The 19,297-nt window shown below is 34.8% G+C and overlaps 1 protein-coding gene across 2 annotated transcripts in view; it reads right to left on the minus strand.

Moving 5' to 3' along the window:
* Positions 1-17,977, minus strand: part of LOC127812217 (persulfide dioxygenase ETHE1 homolog, mitochondrial) — a 44,491-nt gene extending 26,514 nt beyond the window's left edge. Inside the window, exons 1-3 of one of the 2 annotated variants that reach the window (XM_052352600.1) lie at positions 17,559-17,977; positions 16,988-17,116; positions 16,695-16,802 (exon numbers count right to left, since the gene is read on the minus strand). In XM_052352600.1, coding sequence (XP_052208560.1) covers positions 16,695-16,802; positions 16,988-17,116; positions 17,559-17,777 — 456 coding nt within the window. In that variant the 5' untranslated portion in view covers positions 17,778-17,977. The remainder of the gene's footprint in view (positions 1-16,694; positions 16,803-16,987; positions 17,117-17,558) is intronic. The other variant, XM_052352599.1, reaches the window with a different exon arrangement.
* Between the last annotated feature and the right edge of the window lie 1,320 nt (positions 17,978-19,297).

Below are 19,297 nucleotides of genomic sequence, written 5' to 3' on the forward strand. Positions count from 1 at the left end.
ATTTTTACACTTATAAGCATCCAATAAAACTTATCTTTTAGTTTTAAAGGAACTTTACAACCATATAAAATGATAAACACACTTCTCCAGTTTAACCTCTTACCTTGATTTAGTAAATAACATAACATCCTTATCTCTTGTCCTTTTTGAGTACTTGATTTATCAAATCAAAATTAATTTTTTTAAGAATAACTTGATTATTAAGTTTCATTGTATCATTTAAATTTCTATTTTCACTAAACTCACATTCCATATATTCACTTGTTAACCTCCTCGACTTGAAGAATTTAAATTTTAAAACACCCTTCGATAATTCGAGCTTGGAATTCATGCTTTTTTTTCCTCGCCCACCATAAACCCTCGTTGCTAGGATTGTGGTACACCATAGGTAATTGTAGGAGGTACATAACTTTGAATTATAGACGGTACCTCAATGTACGCTTACTCGGTATGCTATTTGAGGTCATGGACTCATGGTACATTTAGAACATTTTGTGGAATCAATAGTGAATTTATACTAACCAAATTTTATACTTTAGTATTTCTTCATAAAGATTGATATTCTTATAAATGTTTTAACATTTTATGTTGAAGTTTTGCATTAAGAATATTCTAGAAGACCAAAAAGGATCAGAAAAAACCAGATTAATGATATAACCAGAAACGAGTTAGTTAGATAAGTTCAAATTAAGTCAGTTATATAAGGGTAGAATAGACTTTGTGTTGTTTTTAATTACCTTTGTATTTTCCGCCCAACCCTTTATAAATAGATGGATAGGTGGACTGGAATAATTATTATGATCATTCGATTTTTTACTCTTTCTAAATACGAGAGAATTGCTGTGAGAGGAAAGGCTTGAAGAAAGGAAGTTCTTTGTAATCTCGGGTGAAGGAAGTGTACTCATGTGAGAGAGGAGAGGGTTTCTTGTGGGTTTCTTGTGTACTGATTCTTTCATTGGATTTCTAGTGGATTGCTCTCGAACCGTGGCTGGATATAGGACTGATTTCAATCAGTTCAAACCAGGATAAATCTTTGTCTCTTCTTGTGGTTTGGTTGTCTTTCTCCCTATTATCTTACTGGTTCATATACAATTTTCATTTTCTCTTGCCCTTTTAAAAAAATATAAAATGTTAAGATTAGGAGCACTAGGATTAGGAGCACTAGGATCATTTTTTATTTTTTTATTTTTTTGGAACAAGGTATAAAATTGTTAACCATAATGACATAAGAAAAATGGACAAAATAAATATCTGAATATCTCGGTATGTCCTTTTATTCATATGTTGCAAATAACATAAAAGACATGAACAATCAAAAGGAGACAGAGACAGTAAAATATTAATGAGTAAAGGGTAGTTGAAAGCCCTCAATTTCTTATTAGCAAAAAGCGCCCTATCTTATCATCAGATAGAGTGGGAGTCATGGCTCCACTATCATCTTCTTCATTATCGAGTTGCAGACTGGCATTCAAGATCTCCATTAACCAATGATATAATTTCAAGTTTTCTCCCCTCTCTCTCTCTCTCTCTCTCTCTCTCTCTCTCCCTGATATATGATTTGTTCTGGCCTTTGTCATGGAATTATAATTGTAAGTAGCCGAGTGAATTGTAATTAGTCAGTTGAATAGGCATGAACATTAGTTAGGCAATTAGGCCTATTTTCAAATTCAAATACTTCGTAATTGTTGATCATGTTGGGGCATTAGCGCCTATTCTTTGAGTCGGGTCAGTATAAAAGGCACATTGATATCGCTCCAAAGGCATGTTGAGAAATATCAATATACTTTCTCCTGCCTTTCTTCTCTCTTCACTCTTCCTAATTCTCGTGCCCCCCCCCCCCCCCCCTCTTCTCATTTCTCTTTGCTTTTTCCCCCTTAATTCCTCAATTCTCCTCAATTCAAGGAGAATTTCCCCCTTCAGAATTCAATTCTGATAGCCTCTAAACAAACCCCAGACTCTCTTAACCAAGCCTTTCTAGCCACTTGAAACTCTGATCCCCGAAAAGGGCAATCCAATTTGCAACCTAGAATGTTTTTTACCCAATTCACGATTCTAGGGGTGATACTGTGACCTTCACATCTAGGACCTAAACAATAACATTTGCAAACAGCATACATAAACCTCTTCTGACGTGTGATTTTGATTTCATCAATGATAAGAAAAAAAGGGGAAAAAACTTAATATAAATTCTTAAACCAATTGTATTTGGAAAGAACATAGTATCTTTTCCACATCTTTTTGCCTAATGATACGTCTTTATTAACACCAATATATAAACAATTTGGACTCATATTTTCTCTAAAACGTGCAATAAGACATCTCAAATGAATCTCATAAATTGTTTTCAAGTCCATAACACTATGTATAAATCATTTTCTTTATTAGTAGACCTATCTACTAGACGTCTCATAAAATAGATAGTTTCTATTAGAGAAGATTGTAGTTGAGTGCCTCTCAGGTTTCATTAAACGCCACAGTGTATTCATGTTATTAGAATTACACCTAACTCCCCTTTGTTAAATAGGCGTAAAGAGATCTACGATAATATATAAAGCATTAGAAGTACCTTGCCTAATATAAATCTAATATCAAGGGGTAATATGGTATAACTTTTGAAAATTAAAGATGGTCAATGTAATTTCTAAAACATGAGTACTCTATATATTCATACCAAATTTAGAAGATGCAAGGTAATTTTAGACTTTCAATGACTAACTAATTGGACATGAAACCAAATTGGCTTAATTTCTCTTCTTAACCTTTGCTTAAACACTATCTCCCAAAGATTTATAGCATGGTTCACTAGCATAATTCTTTTAAAGAGTGTACTAAAACTTTTTTCAAGTTCATAAATGCTATATACAAATCCTTTTCTTTATCAATAAACCTTTCTATTAGACGTCTCAATAAATAAATACTCCCTTTGAGTAAATTATACATTTAACACCTTTGAGATTTCACTAATTACCACAGTGTACTCCTCATGTTTTGAAAATTATACTTAACTCCCCTTAGTTAAACACACATTAAGAGATCCAGTAAGTATATAAAACATAAGTACCTCGCATAATGTAAATCTAATGGCAAGGGGTAATGTGATACAACTTTTGAACAATAAAGATAGCTAATGTAATTTCGAAAACATGAAGGGCATTCCATATATTTATTACAAACTTTGTTAAAATTGGGAGCACTGGCAGTCCAAGAAATCATCCTAAGAACCAACAACTATGATCACTCTTTGAACATTCTCACAATCCTCCCGGTTTTGGACACAAACATCACAACAGAAAATAAATGCAATTAAAACAGAATAGAAATAAGAAACAAGAAACGCAAACCACAAATACGAGACAGCAGATTTATCCTGATTCAGATTGCAATATGCAATCCTACATCCAGCCTCTAAAACCTCCCAAGAGCAGCCTTCCTTTGATTACCAAAATGCGATCAGTACAAACCCTCGCGATTACAAGCCTTCAAGATTACAAAGACTATTCTATTTCACAGCCTTTTTCTCTTCTACTTTCTCGTGAGAATGATTACCTCCCTATGCCTAGACCTCATAGAAAATAAGGCGTTAACTTCTAGGACTCTTATAACCGGTAGACATTACTAGTTTTGACCCCCCCCCCCTCCCCCAAATTTAATTATATTTACAAGTTGGTAACCGCCTATCTATACTCTCTAAATTCTTATGCATTCTTACTGCTTATATTCTGGATTTCTCAAAGACAACATTCTAACAAACTTCAAAAATTCAAGGTGTATTTTAACCCTTTAATTACTGGCTAATTAGACCCAAAAAATAGTTTTAAGATACCTTGATTTCTCTCTTAAACATTGCTTAAACACCATCTCCCAATGATTTATAGGATAGTTCACTAGCATAATTCCTATATAATTTCTATATTGTCTTGAAGATCTTTATTCTTGTATATAGATGCTAAGCTCATAGTACCACCTTTGGAATCGTAAATTGGGTCAAACATCCCAATTCACTGGTTAAAAATGATCAGGGTCACTCTAGGTCACAAATTGTATCATTACTTTTGGTGATCCAAAGTATCAAGTAGCTAGAAGGGCTAGGTTAAAGGGTCAAGAGTTCAATAAAGGCTAGAACAACCCATATATCAAAGAGAGGGAATGGGTAAGGAGAGGATGAGCTACATCAAAGCAATAGAGGATGATGATATGATGATTATCAACGACAATGACAATGAAAAAGAATTTCATAAACCGTATCACTCGTGGTTGGAGCTTCATTAGTCAACAATTCGACCAAGAAGAAGAATATGATGACACCATGAAGATAAGTTGCAAGTCCTTTTCACTAATAAAAAACTGAGGGCTTCCAACTTCCCTCAACTCATCAATTTTCTAATTTTACTCCTTGTCTCTTTGAGGTTGTCACTATCTTTTATGTTACCATCACGCTTTTCACGCCATTACAAACTATGATATATTCTCTCTTAGTCTTTTACAATTAATTGCGCATCTTAAAATGAGGAACTAATTTAGCAAAAAAACATAATTAATTATATATATTTATATTTTTTGTAGACCTAACAATTATTATGGTGAACAAATTTATAACCTGTTCCCAAAACAACAAAAAAGCTTAAAACATTAATCAAAAGTATCAATTTTTTTATTAAGAAACAAGATAAATAATTTGGTTAGCATAAATTTACATCAACCCTAGTAAATGTTTTAAACGCATCACTACCCAAATGGCATATTGATTATGCCTAAAACTTTTAAGCTTATACCCATTTGATAAAACCTTTCTTTTAGGTTTAAAAGACATGGACAATCACAAGGAGACAAGTAGACACTAGAAAATTGACTAGTAGAGGAAAGCTAAAAGACTTTAGTTTTTTATCAACAAAGAGGACACCTGTCCTATCATTGAAGAGAGAGTAGGAGGGTAATGGTGCCATTATCTTCTTCTCCGTAATCAAGTTGTGGATTGGTGCTCAAGCCTCCCCAAAAGTTGATACGATATCTTCTTCCACGTCATCATCGAGACTCACGATATCATTGTCCTCTTCTCTCTCTCTCTCTCACGCGCGTTTTGGCCTTTGAAAGAACCCTAACTCCCTTAATCAAGCCTTTCCAATTGCTTAAAACTCTCTCTCTCTCTCTCTCTCTCTCTCTCTCTCGCTCGCTCGTTTTGGCCTTTGAAAGAACCCTAACTCCCTTAACTAAGCCTTTCTAGTTGCTTAAAACTCTAAATCCCCAAAAACAGTGATCTAGTTTGCAACCAAAATTGTTTTCAACTTGCAAATTGAGATGTTCTACCCAATTTGGAATTCCAATGATGATACTATGACCCTAACATCCACCACCTAAACAATATCATCTACAAATGGCATACAACCACCTTTTATAGAATGAGATTTATGAGTTCATCAATCACAAGAAAAAAAGAGGGGCGGGGGGAAGTTAACGTAAATCCTTAACCAAATTGTATCGGGAAAGAACACAATATCTCTTCCACATTTTTGCCTACTAATACACGTCTTTAATAACACCTATATATAAACAATTTGGAACTCATTTTTCTCTAAAACTCACAACAAGACTTCTTTATTAAGTGTCAAACATTTTTCAAGTTCATAAACACTATACATAAATCCTTCTCTTTGTTGGTAAACATTTCTATTAGACGTCTCAATAAATAAATAGTTTCCCTTTGAGTAAATTATACCTCACCTTTGAGGTTTCACCAATTACCATAGTGTACTCCTCACATTTTGGAAATTACAATTGACTCCCCTTCATTAAACATGCATTAAGAGATCCATGTAAGCATATAAAACGTAAGGAGTACCTTGCATAATGTAAATCTAATGATAGGCGGTAACATGAAAACTTTTGAACAAAAAAGATAGCCAATGGAATTTCAAAAACATTAAAGGTACTCCTTGTATTTATACCAAACTTCAAATATGCAAGGTGTATTTTAACCTTTGAATTATTAGCTAATTAAACACAAAACCAAATTGGTTTTCAGAAACCTTGATTTCTTTTCTTAACGTTTACCTAAACACCATCTCCCAACGATTTATAGCATAATTCCTTCATAGTTTCTATAGTTTTGAGCAACTTTTTATTCTCATATGTAGATGTTAAGGTCATGGTTCCACCCTTGGAATCGCAAATTGGGTCAAACATCCCAATCCACTCGTCAAAAATGACTAGAGTCACTCTAGGTCAAAAATTGGATCGTTATTTTTGGTGATCCAAAGTTTCAAGCGATTAGAAGGGCTAGGTTAAGGGGGTCAAGAGTTCAATCAAAGACCAAAACAACCCATATATCCAAATGGGTGGGGTGGGGTAGGGGGGGAAAGAAGGGAGAAAGGGGGATAAGCAACATCAAAGAATAAGGGGATGACAATATGATGATCATCATCGACGACAATGAAGACCAAGAAGAAGAATAGGATCGCACCATGACTTTCTCACACTCTCTCCAAAGATACGATGAGTCCTCTTGAATCTTCATAGATCAAAAACTGAGGGCTTCCAACTTTCTTCTACTCATCAATTTTCTACTTTTGTCTCATTGTGATTGTCTCTATCTTTTATGTTACCAATACACTTTGCACATAATTACAAACTATTATGTATTGTCCCTTAGTCTTTTACAATTAATTGCACATGTGACAAAGACGAATAATGATATATTCATAAGCCTAACAATTATTATGGCAAACAAATTTATAGCTTGGTTTAGAAACCAATAGAAAAGCTTTAAAACATTAATCAATATCAATTTATATTAAGAAAAAACATAAATAATCTAGTTAGTATTAATTTAACTAATTGTAAAAGACTAATTATGAAAAATAGTTTGGGCGTAGGCATAACCCTTCATAGCGACGCGCTACACTGCCCCTATGTAGTGTTAAGTGAGCGAGGGCCGCTGAATCGGCGCCCGGATGTAGTGACAAATGAGCAAGGGTTCCCGCATTTGCTTGGACGGATGTGGGTAAAGAAGTTAGTCCAAAATCAAAATCAAAATCAAAAACAAAATCAAATTCAAAGTCAAAGCCAAAAACAAAATCAAATTCAAAGTCAAGGCCAAAAACAAAATCATAGATTAAGGATTGGGTCATGGAACATAGGAACATTAACGGGCAAAGCTATGGAAGTGGTAGATGCAATGGTTAGGAGAAAAATTAATATTATGTGCCTTCAAGAGACGAGATGGGTAGGGAAAAAAACAAAAATTTTATCAGAAACTGGATATAAAATATGGTACACAGGAAATGATCGAGCGAAAAATAGAGTGGGCATTATTATGGATAAAAGCTTAGTAGATGAGGTAGTGGATGTAAAGAGAATAGGGGATAGGATTATTATGGTGAAGGTTAGTCTAGGAAGAATGACTATGAATATCTTTAGTACATATGCACCACAAGCGGGGTTAGGTGATGAGATAAAAGCAAAATTTTGGGAGGACCTAGAGGGACTCATACAAATGATACCAAGAGGAGAGAAAGTGATTATAGGAGGTGACTTAAATGGGCACGTGGATAGAGACAGAAACGGCTATAGAGAGGTACATGGAGGGTATGGATTCGGAGAAATTAATAATGAGGGTAAGTCTATTCTAGATTTTGCTATGGCATATGGGCTGATCATAACCAATACTAGGTTCAAAAAACGAGACGAACACTTAATCACATATAAAAATATCACATCAAGCACCCAAATAGATTATTTTCTCATGAGACAAGAGGATCGATTATGTTGTAGGGATTGTAAGGTGATACCGGGAGAGTGTTTGACTACTCAACATAGACTTCTAGTACTTGACATCCAAGTAAGAAATTGGAAGAAAAAAAATCACATAAAACAAAATCCAAAAATCAGGTGGTGGGATTTAAAAGGGGAAAAACAACTAATCTTCAAAGAAAAATTAAGGGGTAGAAGAGAATGGAATGGATAAGGACAGACAAACCAAATGTGGAAAGAAATGGCTAACGCGCTGAGAAGCACGGCAAAGGTAGTCCTTGGAGAGACAAACGGTAGAGCCCCTAACCTTAAGGAGTCTTGGTGGTGGAATGAAGAAGTACAATTGAAAATTAAAAATAAGAAAACTTGCTATAAGGCTGTATATCAATGCAACAATGAAGAAAATCAAAAAAATTATAAAGAAGTAAAAAAGACAGCAAAAAGAGCTGTTAGTGAAGTAAGGTCAAAAGCATATGAGAATCTATATAAACAACTTGATACAAAAGATGGAGAAATGGATATATATAAATTAGCTAAAGCAAGAGAAAGAAAAACAAGGAATTTAAATCAAGTGAAATGCATAAAAGATGAAAATCAAAATGTATTAGTGAATGAGGGAGCTATTAAGGAGAGATGGAAGGAGTATTTCACAAAATTATTCAATGATGGTGGCGACACAAGAGTTAGGTTGGGACATCTTAGTAACTCCGAAGGGAACGTGAGCTATACATTTTATCGACGCATAAGTTCAAATGAAATAAGGCAAGCATTAAAAAAGATGAAAAATCATAAGGCGGTGGGACCAGATAATATACCAATAGAAGCATGGAAATGCATGGGAGAAGAGGGCATCTCCTGGCTAACGCAATTATTTAACGCGATCCTTAAATCAAAAAAGATGCTAGATGAATGGAGGAAGAGTACTTTGGTTCCTATATACAAGAACAAATGAGATGTTCAAAACTGTGAAAATTACAGAGGAATTAAACTAATGAGCCATACTATGAAACTCTGGGAGAGAGTAATAAAGCAGAGGCTCAGAAAAGAAACAAAAGTCTCGGAAAATCAGTTTGGTTTCATACCTGGTAGGTCAACAATGGAAGCTATATACCTACTGAGGCGCCTAATGGAAAGGTATCGGGATCATCAGAAGGACCTACATATAGTGTTTATAGATCTAGAAAAAGCCTATGATAGGGTCTCTAGAGAAGTATTATGGAGGGTTTTAGAGAAGAAAAGAGTCAGAATAGCTTATAGACAAGCCCTTAAGGACATGTATCACGGTGTAGAGACAAGGGTCAGAACATGTGGAGGGACTACTGAACCGTTTACAACTACAATAGGACTGCATCAAGGTTCTGCACTAAGTCCATACTTATTTGCTCTAGTAATGGATGAACTCACTAAAGATATTCAGACAGAGGTGCCATGGTGTATGCTATTTGCAGACGACATAGTGTTGGTGGATGAAACAAAAGAAGGAGTGAACACTAAGCTTGAGTTGTGGAGAAGCAATTTAGAATCTAAGGGATTTAAATTAAGTAGAAAGAAAACAGAATATATAGAATGTAAATTTAGTAAGAATGCAAGAGTGGATGATGTTATAATAAAATTGGAAGACCAAATCTTACAAAGAAAAGATTATTTTCGATATTTGGAATCAGTGATTCAAAAAGATGGAGAAATCCACGAGGATGTCGCACATAGAATTAAAGCAGGTTGACTAAAATGGAGAAATGCATCGGGGGTGTTATGTGATGGTAAAATCCCATTAAAACTGAAAGGAAAATTCTATAGGACAGCTATAAGACCAGTCTTGCTATATGGCTCAGAATGTTGGGCAGTCAAATACCAGCATGAGCAAAAGACGAGTGTAGCGGAGATGAGGATGTTAAGATGGATGTGTGGCCATACAAGGAAGGATAAGATTAGAAATGAAGTTATTCGTAATAAGGTAGGAATAGTGCCAATTGAGGAGAAGATGAGAGAGACTAGACTAAGATGGTTTGGTCATGTGAGAAGGAGACCAATAGACGCTCCTGTGAGGAGAGTTGATGAAATGGAACAATTAGTTAAAAAAAGAGGTAGAGGCAGACCTTAAGAAGACTTTGGGAGAGACATTAAAGTTTGATATGAAGTGTATGGATCTAAATGAAGATATGACAAAAGACAGAAATACATGGAAGTCTAGAATTCATGTAGCCGACCCCACATAGTGGGATAAAGGCTTGATATGTTGTTGTTGTTGTTGTTAGTATTAATTTAATACTGACCCTAGAAAATGTTTTAAATGCACCATGACCCCAAATATCATATTGACTAAGCCTAAAACTTTTAGTCCTATACCTATCTGATAATACTTTTCTTTTAGTTTTAAAGGAATTCTGCAATCATAAAAATTGATAAACACACTTCTCCATTGTAACCTCTTACCTTGATTTAGTAAATAACATCCTCGTCTACTTTTCTTTTTGAGCAATTGATTTATGAAATCTATATTATTATTTTTAAGCATAACTTGATCATCAAGTTTCCCAACATCATTTCGCATTTCTATTTTGACTGAAGTTACATCCGTTATATTCACTTTTTGACCTACTTAACTTACATCTTTTATAATTTGAGCTTAGAATTCATAGTTTTTTGCCACGCCCACTAAAACCATAGTTGCCAAAATCATGGTACAATTGTATAAGGTACGTAACTTAGTATGATAAGAAATACCTAAAGGTAGGTTGTACACTATTTAAGATCATGGTATGTTTAAAACATTTACTAAGATTAGTAGTAAATTTATACTAACCAAATTATATATCTTGTTGTTTCTTATAAAAACTGATATTTTTATTATTAATGTTTTAAAGCTTTCTTTTTTTTCTTTTTTTTTTTTTTTGCAAGGTATAAATTTGCTTACTATAATAATTGTTAAGCTAAGAAAAATGGGCCAAATAAATATCTATATTTATCTTTATGTCCTCTTTTTCATATGTGCAAATACACAATAGGGTATAAGTGTGTGCAAAGCATTGGGATAACGTAAAAGACATGGACAATCACAAAGAGACTACGAGACTCAGTAGAAGATTAACATGCAGAGGGAAGTCGAAAGCCCTAAGTTTCTTATTAGCAAAGAGGACCCCCTCCTATAATCAGACAAAGAGTGGGGGAGTCATGACTCCAGCATCTTCTTCATCATCAAGCTACAAATTGGCGTTCTAGCTCCACCAATTGGTGATATAGTTTAGGGTTTTCTTCTTCCTCGTAGTTGTCAAGATTTATGGTACAATCATCAACTTTTTCTCTAATATAGCTCCCCCCCCCCCCTCTCTCTCTCTCTCTCTCTCTCTCTCATATAGGGGTTGTTCTAGCCTTTAAACAAACCTCTAACTCCCTTAAATAAGCCTTTCTACTTGAAACTCTAGATCCCCAAAAATGGCAATCCAATTTGTAAACCAAATCGTTTTCAACTTGCAAATCGGGATATTTGACCCAATTCATGATTCCAAAGGCAATATTGTGACCCTAAGATCTATAGCCTAAACAATATCATCTACAAGTAGCATACAACAACCTTTTTTTTAGATGTGATTTCATCAATCACAAGAGAAAATGGGGGAAAAGTTAACGTAAATCCTTAACCCAATTGTATTTAAACTTTAAAGAACTTAGTATCTCTTCCACATGTTTTTGCCTAATAGTACATGTCTCTAATAACCTATATATAAACATTTTGAACTCATTTTTTCTCTAAAACTCACAACCAGACTTCTCTAATGAGTGTCATACACTTTTTTCAAGTTCATGAACACTATATATTGTTGGAAAACTCGAAGGAAGATTTAAAATTGAAAAGGGGAACCGGATAATGGGTGAAGATTATCAAGAAGCTATTGCGGCTCAAGAAAGATAATTCTTGAGTTTAAAATTGTATTTTAAGTTGTAGATTCTGTTGTATAAGTTCGAATTTATTTCCTAAATTTTAAGAGATAATTCTCCTAGTTTCTAGGGAGTAGATAGCTTATATCTTCTCCTAAAATATAGGAGAAAGATTAAGAGCTAGGTTGTATATATTTTCACGCATCTATAGAATTTTTATTCAAGCTTTCAAAGATTCAAAAACTTGTTTCATAGTATCAAAGCCTGCTCTTCGATCCTAAAGCAATCTCTATTCGGTTCTTCTGTTCTTGCCCTACTTCACCAACGGTTGATACCTAACTTAATCCTATCCTAACCGAGGCTTTGGTCACAAGCTCTTCAAGCAATCCTCCTCCCAATTCTGCACCAAATCTTTCCAACAACTCAATTGATCACCTTCTCATACAGATTACTCACCATAAGTTGAATGAGAGTAACTTTAGGGAATAGTATTAGTCAGTAATGTTGGTAATCAAGCGAAAAGGCAAAGCTGGTTACTTAACCGGCTCTATACCTCCTCCACGAAGCACAGCAGCCAATTATGGGACCTGGGAAGTAAAGAATTCCACCATAATGGCATGGCTGATCAATTCGATGGAACCTAGAATAGGTAGGACTTACCTATTCTACAAAAGTGCAAAGGAAATATGAGATTCAGTCCACGACATGTACTCAGATTTGGAGAACTCATCCCAATGTTTTGAGATCAGATCTGTAATCAGGACCACACAACAAGATAACCTAAATGTTACTGATTACTTCAATTTCTTGGTTGAACTTTGGCATGAGATGGATCTATATTACACCATTAATTGGGAAAGCCCAGCTGATAGTACAAAGTATAGTAAGATGATTGAGAATGATCGTGTGTTTGATTTCCTACATAGTCTTAACTATGATTTGGATGAAGTTAGAGGCAGAATCTTGGGTACAAAGCCTCTGCCTTCACTTCGAGAAGTCTTTGTTGAGGTGTGGAGGGAGGAAAGCTGAAGAAAAGTAATGCTAAATCAACAAGGTGAGACCCCTTTAACTCACCAAAATTTTGCTTTAACAAGTTTCAAACAAGAAGAGAGTCAACCAAGAAACATACGATGGGAGAAGCAATGTGTGACCACTGTAAAAGGCCATATCATACCAAAGAAACGTGTTGAAAAATTTATGAAAAACCAGCTAAGTGGAAGCCTAGAAGAAAGAAGGAGATTGGAAGGATTGCCTAAATAGCTAATGCACCTAAGGAAGCAGGAAATAATACCAACCTTAACCTGTCAAAGGAGTAGATTAAGACCTTGTACAAGCAGCTAAACCAAGGTAAATCCTCCCCAAGTCCTCCTACGACAGCTACTTCTGTACAAGGTAATCTCCACTACTCCCCAAATTCCAGCAAATTTTCTAAGAATATTTGGATAGTGGATACGGGTGCATCCGACCATATGGCCTACTTAGCCCTTTCCATGACAGAATACACTCCTTGCTGCAATCCTATAGATATTTCAATAACTGATGGTACTACTTCTCCAGCCAAAGGACATGGAACAGTTTATATTTCTGCTTTAAAACTTAAATCAGTCCTACATAAACCCGGTTTAAGATGCAATTTACTATCAATCCATAAGATTACCCAATATATGAATTGTTGTGTGACCTTCTTTCCATCATATTGCTTATTTCAAGACCAAGCATCGAGGAGGATGATTGGCAGTGTTAAAGCTAAGGATGGGCTTTACTACATGATAGAAGATAAGGCTATTTCTTCCACAAATAAGGCTAGTTTGACAACCACAACCGATGCCAATGTTTTATTGTGGCATAATCGTTTAGGTCACCCAAATTTTCCTTATCTCAAGTTCTTGTATCCACAATTTTTCATCAATAAAAATCAAACTTACTCATGTGAGCAGTGTACTATTGCCAAACAAACTCGTTCTTCTTATTGAATTCAACCCTATAAGCCATCCAAACCATTCCACTTAGTTCATAGTGATATTTGGGGACCATCTAAAATCGCTAATATTTCTAGTTCTAAATGGTTTATAACCTTTATTGATGATCATTCTAGGGCTTGTTGGGTGTACCTTGTGAGGGAAAAATTTGAAGCTTGTAACATTTTTAAGAAATTTCACAAACTGATCTTGAATATGTTTCAAACTTCCATCCAATCAAACACCCGATCCTTCTCAATCATCTTACTATATTTTGTACTATCCGCAAAACATTCCCAATTAATGGTGTAAAACAGATCCATCTCATGCCAAAGTTCAACCAAAACATTAAAGTAATCAGTAACATTTAAATTACCTTGTCATGTGGTCCAAATGGCAAATATGATCTCAAAGCATTAAGATGAGTTCTCCAAATCTAAGAACATGTCTTTAGACCGAATCCCATATCTCCTTTGCGGTTTTATAGAATAGGTAAGTTCTTCCTATTCTAGGCTCCATTGAATTGATCATCCAGGCCATTATGGTGGAATTCTCAGCTTCCCAGGCACCATATGTGGCTGTTGTGCTCAGTGGAGAAGGAGTAGAGCCGGTTAAGTAACCAGTCTTGCCTTTTCCCTTGATTACCAACATAACTAATTGAAATCATTCCGTAAAGTTACTCCCATTCAACTTATGGTGAGTAATTTGTATAGGAAAATGATCAATTAAGTTGCTAGAAAGATTGGCGAAACAAGCAGATTGATTGGAGAACTTGTGGAAGAAGCCTCGGTTAGAGTGGGATTAGGTTGAGTATCGGCCATTGATGAAACAGGGTGCAAACAGAAGAAACAAATAAGACTGCTTGATGAAGCAAGGTGTGGACGGAAAAATAGAATAGAGGTTGATTTAGGATCGAAGAGCAAGCTCTGATACCATGAAACAAACTTGAATAATTATCCTATAGGCATGAACGAAATATATACACCCTAGCTGCTAATAATTCTCCTACAATTTAGGAGAAGATATAAATTATCTACTTCTTAAAAACTAGGAATTTTATCTCCTAAAACTTACGAAATAAATTCAAACTTATACAACAATATCTACAATTTAAAATACAACATTTAAACTCTTGGAATTATCTATTTTTAAAACTAGAGCAACTTCTAGATTCTTATCACTTTTTCCGAGTTTCTCCAACACATACATATCTCCTTTTTGTCTTTTAAGTCAAGTTAGTAGTACAAAGTTTTCTAAACTTCCAACCTTGCTTCACTAACTGCCTTCTTTTCTTTCTTTTTATCCAAAATGTATGTCCTTAGATTTTTCTTTACATAACATATGTAAAGTTTTATAGAAATCTATCTTAATCTTGATTTTTTTTCCTCATCGTACACTTTTTGAGTTGTTAGACACTCAAATAATTTTACAGTTTCTTATAAAGTGACCCATTTTCATGAGAGTGGTTAGACACTCTTATGAGAAAGTAGTCAATTTAGTGAATTAAGAAGCCAATTTTTATGTGATCCAATTTCATTCCACTTTGTGAACATGGTAATAACTATTATGATGAGATCGTATGTGGTGATGAAAATTCAAATTAACTTTTCTCTCATAATTTCTTTCTCCAAGCACCATCTCTATACCTATTCACTTCTCTGGCCACAAAACCATTTAAATCATCTCCTATACTAATCTTCTCTTTTTAAGGTATTTCTTATAGCTACCTCTCCAAATCCTTTAAAAGTTTTTCTTTTATTACTTCTCCCAATCAAACATTTGGTGCATATATGCTAACAATATTTAAAACCCTTCTCCTAGAACAAATTTAATTGCAAGAATTCTATCTCCCAACCTCTTCACATCTACTATCTTATCCTTTAAAATACTATCTATAATAATCCCTATTTCACTTTTGTACAATCCTTCCTTGCGTACCAAATTTTTAACCTAGTGCAGCCAATATTTTAGTATTTTTCACCAACCTATCATGTCCTTTAAAGGAAAATCATATTGATTTCAGATTATCCCATCCACCACCTCTATAGATTTTCTTATCAAATTCAACATTCCATGATCCAATCATCAATCTCTTTGTCAGGACCCAAGGATTTACTAGGGCTAAAATAGTAATTAGCCTATTTTACATTTTACTTGTATTTTCCTCTGGTTGTATTTTTATGTTAGTTCGTTGTAAAGCTACTGAAGTCTGTTGGAAGGACAGGTTATGAATGATAATTGAATTTCAGCTTTCCCCTCTCATCAATTCTCTCTCAGTTTCCCTCTGAATTCTCTCCCAATCCCTCTGATTTCTCTGTAATCCTCCCCCAATTCTTGCTGTATTTCCCTCCCTTTCAATCTGATTCCCCCTCAATTTCTTCCAATTTCCAATCCAAACCCTAGGCTAAACCCTAGGTACATGACACTCTTGTCCTAAATTAATTTCTTTACTAGCATTCATCCATGAAAATGTGTGAATCTTACAAATTTAACACTACATTTGGGCAACCATTTTGCAACCCTAGCTCATTTTTTGCTACACTCAAGCAACACAAAATGTCGCTAAGAGGATGTGCTCCAACCAAACAATATTTTAGCCAGAATTTGTGTAAAAAAATCCAATAATTTTACACTAGCTATCAGATACCTAATGCAACCCTCCTTTATTCCACAGTTTGGACCGACCATGATAAGGAGGAATACCTCAAAAACTAGAAGTGTTGAAGGGATTAGTAAATCCACAGCCAGAGTTCCCCTTATCCAAAGGGCATTATAAAAGAATTCTTTACCTTGACGCAACACCAACATTGTAATTTGTAATTAATTATAGATATCATTTTTTTTTCAAATCATTCATATTACCTTGATATGATAAATGTTCTTTATAGAACAGGTTGACAGGAAATCACACTTTCACACCATTTAGTTCGATCATATTATGCATGTACCTTTTGTAACAGATCAGTACAATGGACTTCTTTTCTTTTGTTTTATTTTTTTTTTTTTTTCTAAATATGAAAATGAAGAAAGGCTTCAACAATAAATGATGATTTGCATTGCAGCATTAAACTTTTTAAATGATTTTTAAAATGAAACATGCATCTGCATGCCTACCTCCAAAAAGAAATTACCAAAATAAATTCTATCACCAGGCTCAACAAAGAGATCAGCTTTTGCATTGCTCGCTTTGGAAATGATAGATTTTACACCAGGAGCTTTAGTCTGCAAGAAACAGTAATTAAAGAGAGAAAAGAAATGCAGTTATAGTACCAACAGATTTTGCAGAACCATTAAATGAAATAAGTCATTGTCAAAAATAAATTTCCAAAAGATTATTGCCTCTCAAAGCAGTAGCAAAGTTGTACTACATAATACTAACATGTGAGCTAAATGAAAATTTGGCCTACCTTAATAAGTCCAGTACCAGTGACATGATCAGCATGTACATGGGTATTTATAGCATACAACAGCTTCAATCCCAAATCTTTAACAAGAGAAAGATCCCTATCCACTGTCCTGTCCACTGGGTCAACCAACTGCATACAAAATGACGTCATCGCTTACCGAACTTGGGAACCAACAGAGATATAAAGCCAAATTAAAGGTAGAAGAGAAGTCAACAGCTCTTATCTGAACTCAACTTGGTAAGTTATAGGTAATCATGCAGAGTAAGCGTATCCACAAATACTATAGTCAAAACAAACATTCAGAGATTTAAATGTCCGTCTCGTCATTTCCTAGCCCTGAAACTCAAAACCTTCACGATGAAGACAACTTCTACAAGGATTGGACAATAGAATCTTGAACAAATAACCCAAGATAGAAACAAATTCCATGACCTAGGGAAAACTAATGAATTGCTAAAAACAATGAGAACATCATGGTCGCCAAATCTTACTAAAATTGATTGCAAATGAAACAGCAGAAAACAAACACAATATACATGCCCAAAAAAGAACATTGAGAAAGGAATCTAACAAGAGCGGGCCTTTCAGGCTGGGAAGCATCGGCGAGAAGGTAAGTGTAGGTAGAGGACTCCTTCTCGAAGAGTTGACGGAACAAGAGCTTCGGGGACTGAGACGCCAACGTCGCATAACAAGCCATTCGCGATCTCGAGACGGAGACGATAGGAAGCGAAGTTAAGGGTTTTGGAAAGAGAGTGAAGATGTTAGACGATGGCAACCGAAATAGCAGCATTTCCTTGTTTTTGGCAGAGCGCAATTGACAAGGGACGATCAAATCAATGGAAACCAGTTGTCTTGCAGATCATGAATATTTAATTTAGAGTTTTGGGAGGAATCTGGAAAGCGCCTTGTTGGTGATGTCGCCATTGCATTTGCACTGGTTTTGTGCGCTTTCCGCCAAATCCGTCCAATTGCTTGCTCGTCAGTTGCAAGAGGCCGATTAATTTGAGAGAAAAACAATGGGCGTCGCATAAGCAAAGGGTTTTGAAATTACAAAATTACCCTTGCACACCAATTATATTTCAATCAACCCAAACACAGCCTAAACTAAAATCCCGGATGTTGATTTAAAACTTCAAGTTGGATGACGTTTTTAAAAATTGCATTTTAGCCTAAAAAATTTGATACAATTATCGTTTTACCGCTTTTCTTAGGGAAACATCATTTTACCCTTTTGCTTGGTAGAATATACATTTGTTGCCTCAAAATATGGGAAATTTTAGTTTTCGTTCATCTGTTTTGGAAATTAATTATTATTTTTTTATTATTATAGAAAAAATAAGATTTCTCCATCTTTAGTTCCCTCTCATATTTTCTCATGCCAAAGCTCTCACTTTTAGGTAACTCATATTATAAAATTTATCACAATTAAGCGACACAAAAATTCAACTCGCGTCCAAAATTTATCCCACTTGAACATCATTCAATCTAAAATTAAAAATCGACAAGTTTTTCACGTCCAAACACATCCCCGTACGTTATTCAATATTTAATTAACTATTATAACTAGTATTAATTGGGTTTGTGTTTTGAGCCCCTTATGCTATTTCAAGGCATCTAATTTCACACTAAACATATATTAACATATAAATGCATCATGTAACCTTTCAAACAAGATTTTACAACCCAAAAACATAGGGTTCAACCACAAAACATATTACACCAAAATAAATCAAATATAAAGCAACAAACTAGTTGTCACTTCGCTTTCCTAAAACTAATTTTCTTTTTGATTCACCTACAAGACCTAGACCACAAAATAAAGTTTATGAATGGTCGATGACGGCAAAGATGGGAAGTATGAAAATCAATGGTGATGGCAGGATCGATGATGGGAAATAGCCAACAGTCGCGGTCGACAGAACAGAGGCAACAATAGTGGTTGATGAAAGAGAACAAAACGAACGATGACTGCAAGCTAAGAGGTGATGATGGCTTACGACAGCGATGACAACAACTATTATGGTGGATGTGGCAATTGAACGACAACAATGGTCAGTGACGACAACCAGGCAACAAAACCCTAGTTGTGGACAATGATGAAGAATTGCAGATCCAATGGCTAAGATCTGTTAAACATTGATGATTTGATCTAATGGCTTTGATACCAGTTTATTACGAATTTGGATAAAAAATAAACCACAAACAAATCATCAACCACACACACCAACATGAAATTTTATGTGGAAAACCCAAATCATGAAAAATCACAGGCATAAAAAATAAAATATCACTAATCTGATATAGCTACAA

Source organism: Diospyros lotus, chromosome 10 (assembly GCF_014633365.1).
Source record: "Diospyros lotus cultivar Yz01 chromosome 10, ASM1463336v1, whole genome shotgun sequence".
In the NCBI taxonomy this organism is placed as follows: domain Eukaryota; kingdom Viridiplantae; phylum Streptophyta; class Magnoliopsida; order Ericales; family Ebenaceae; genus Diospyros; species Diospyros lotus.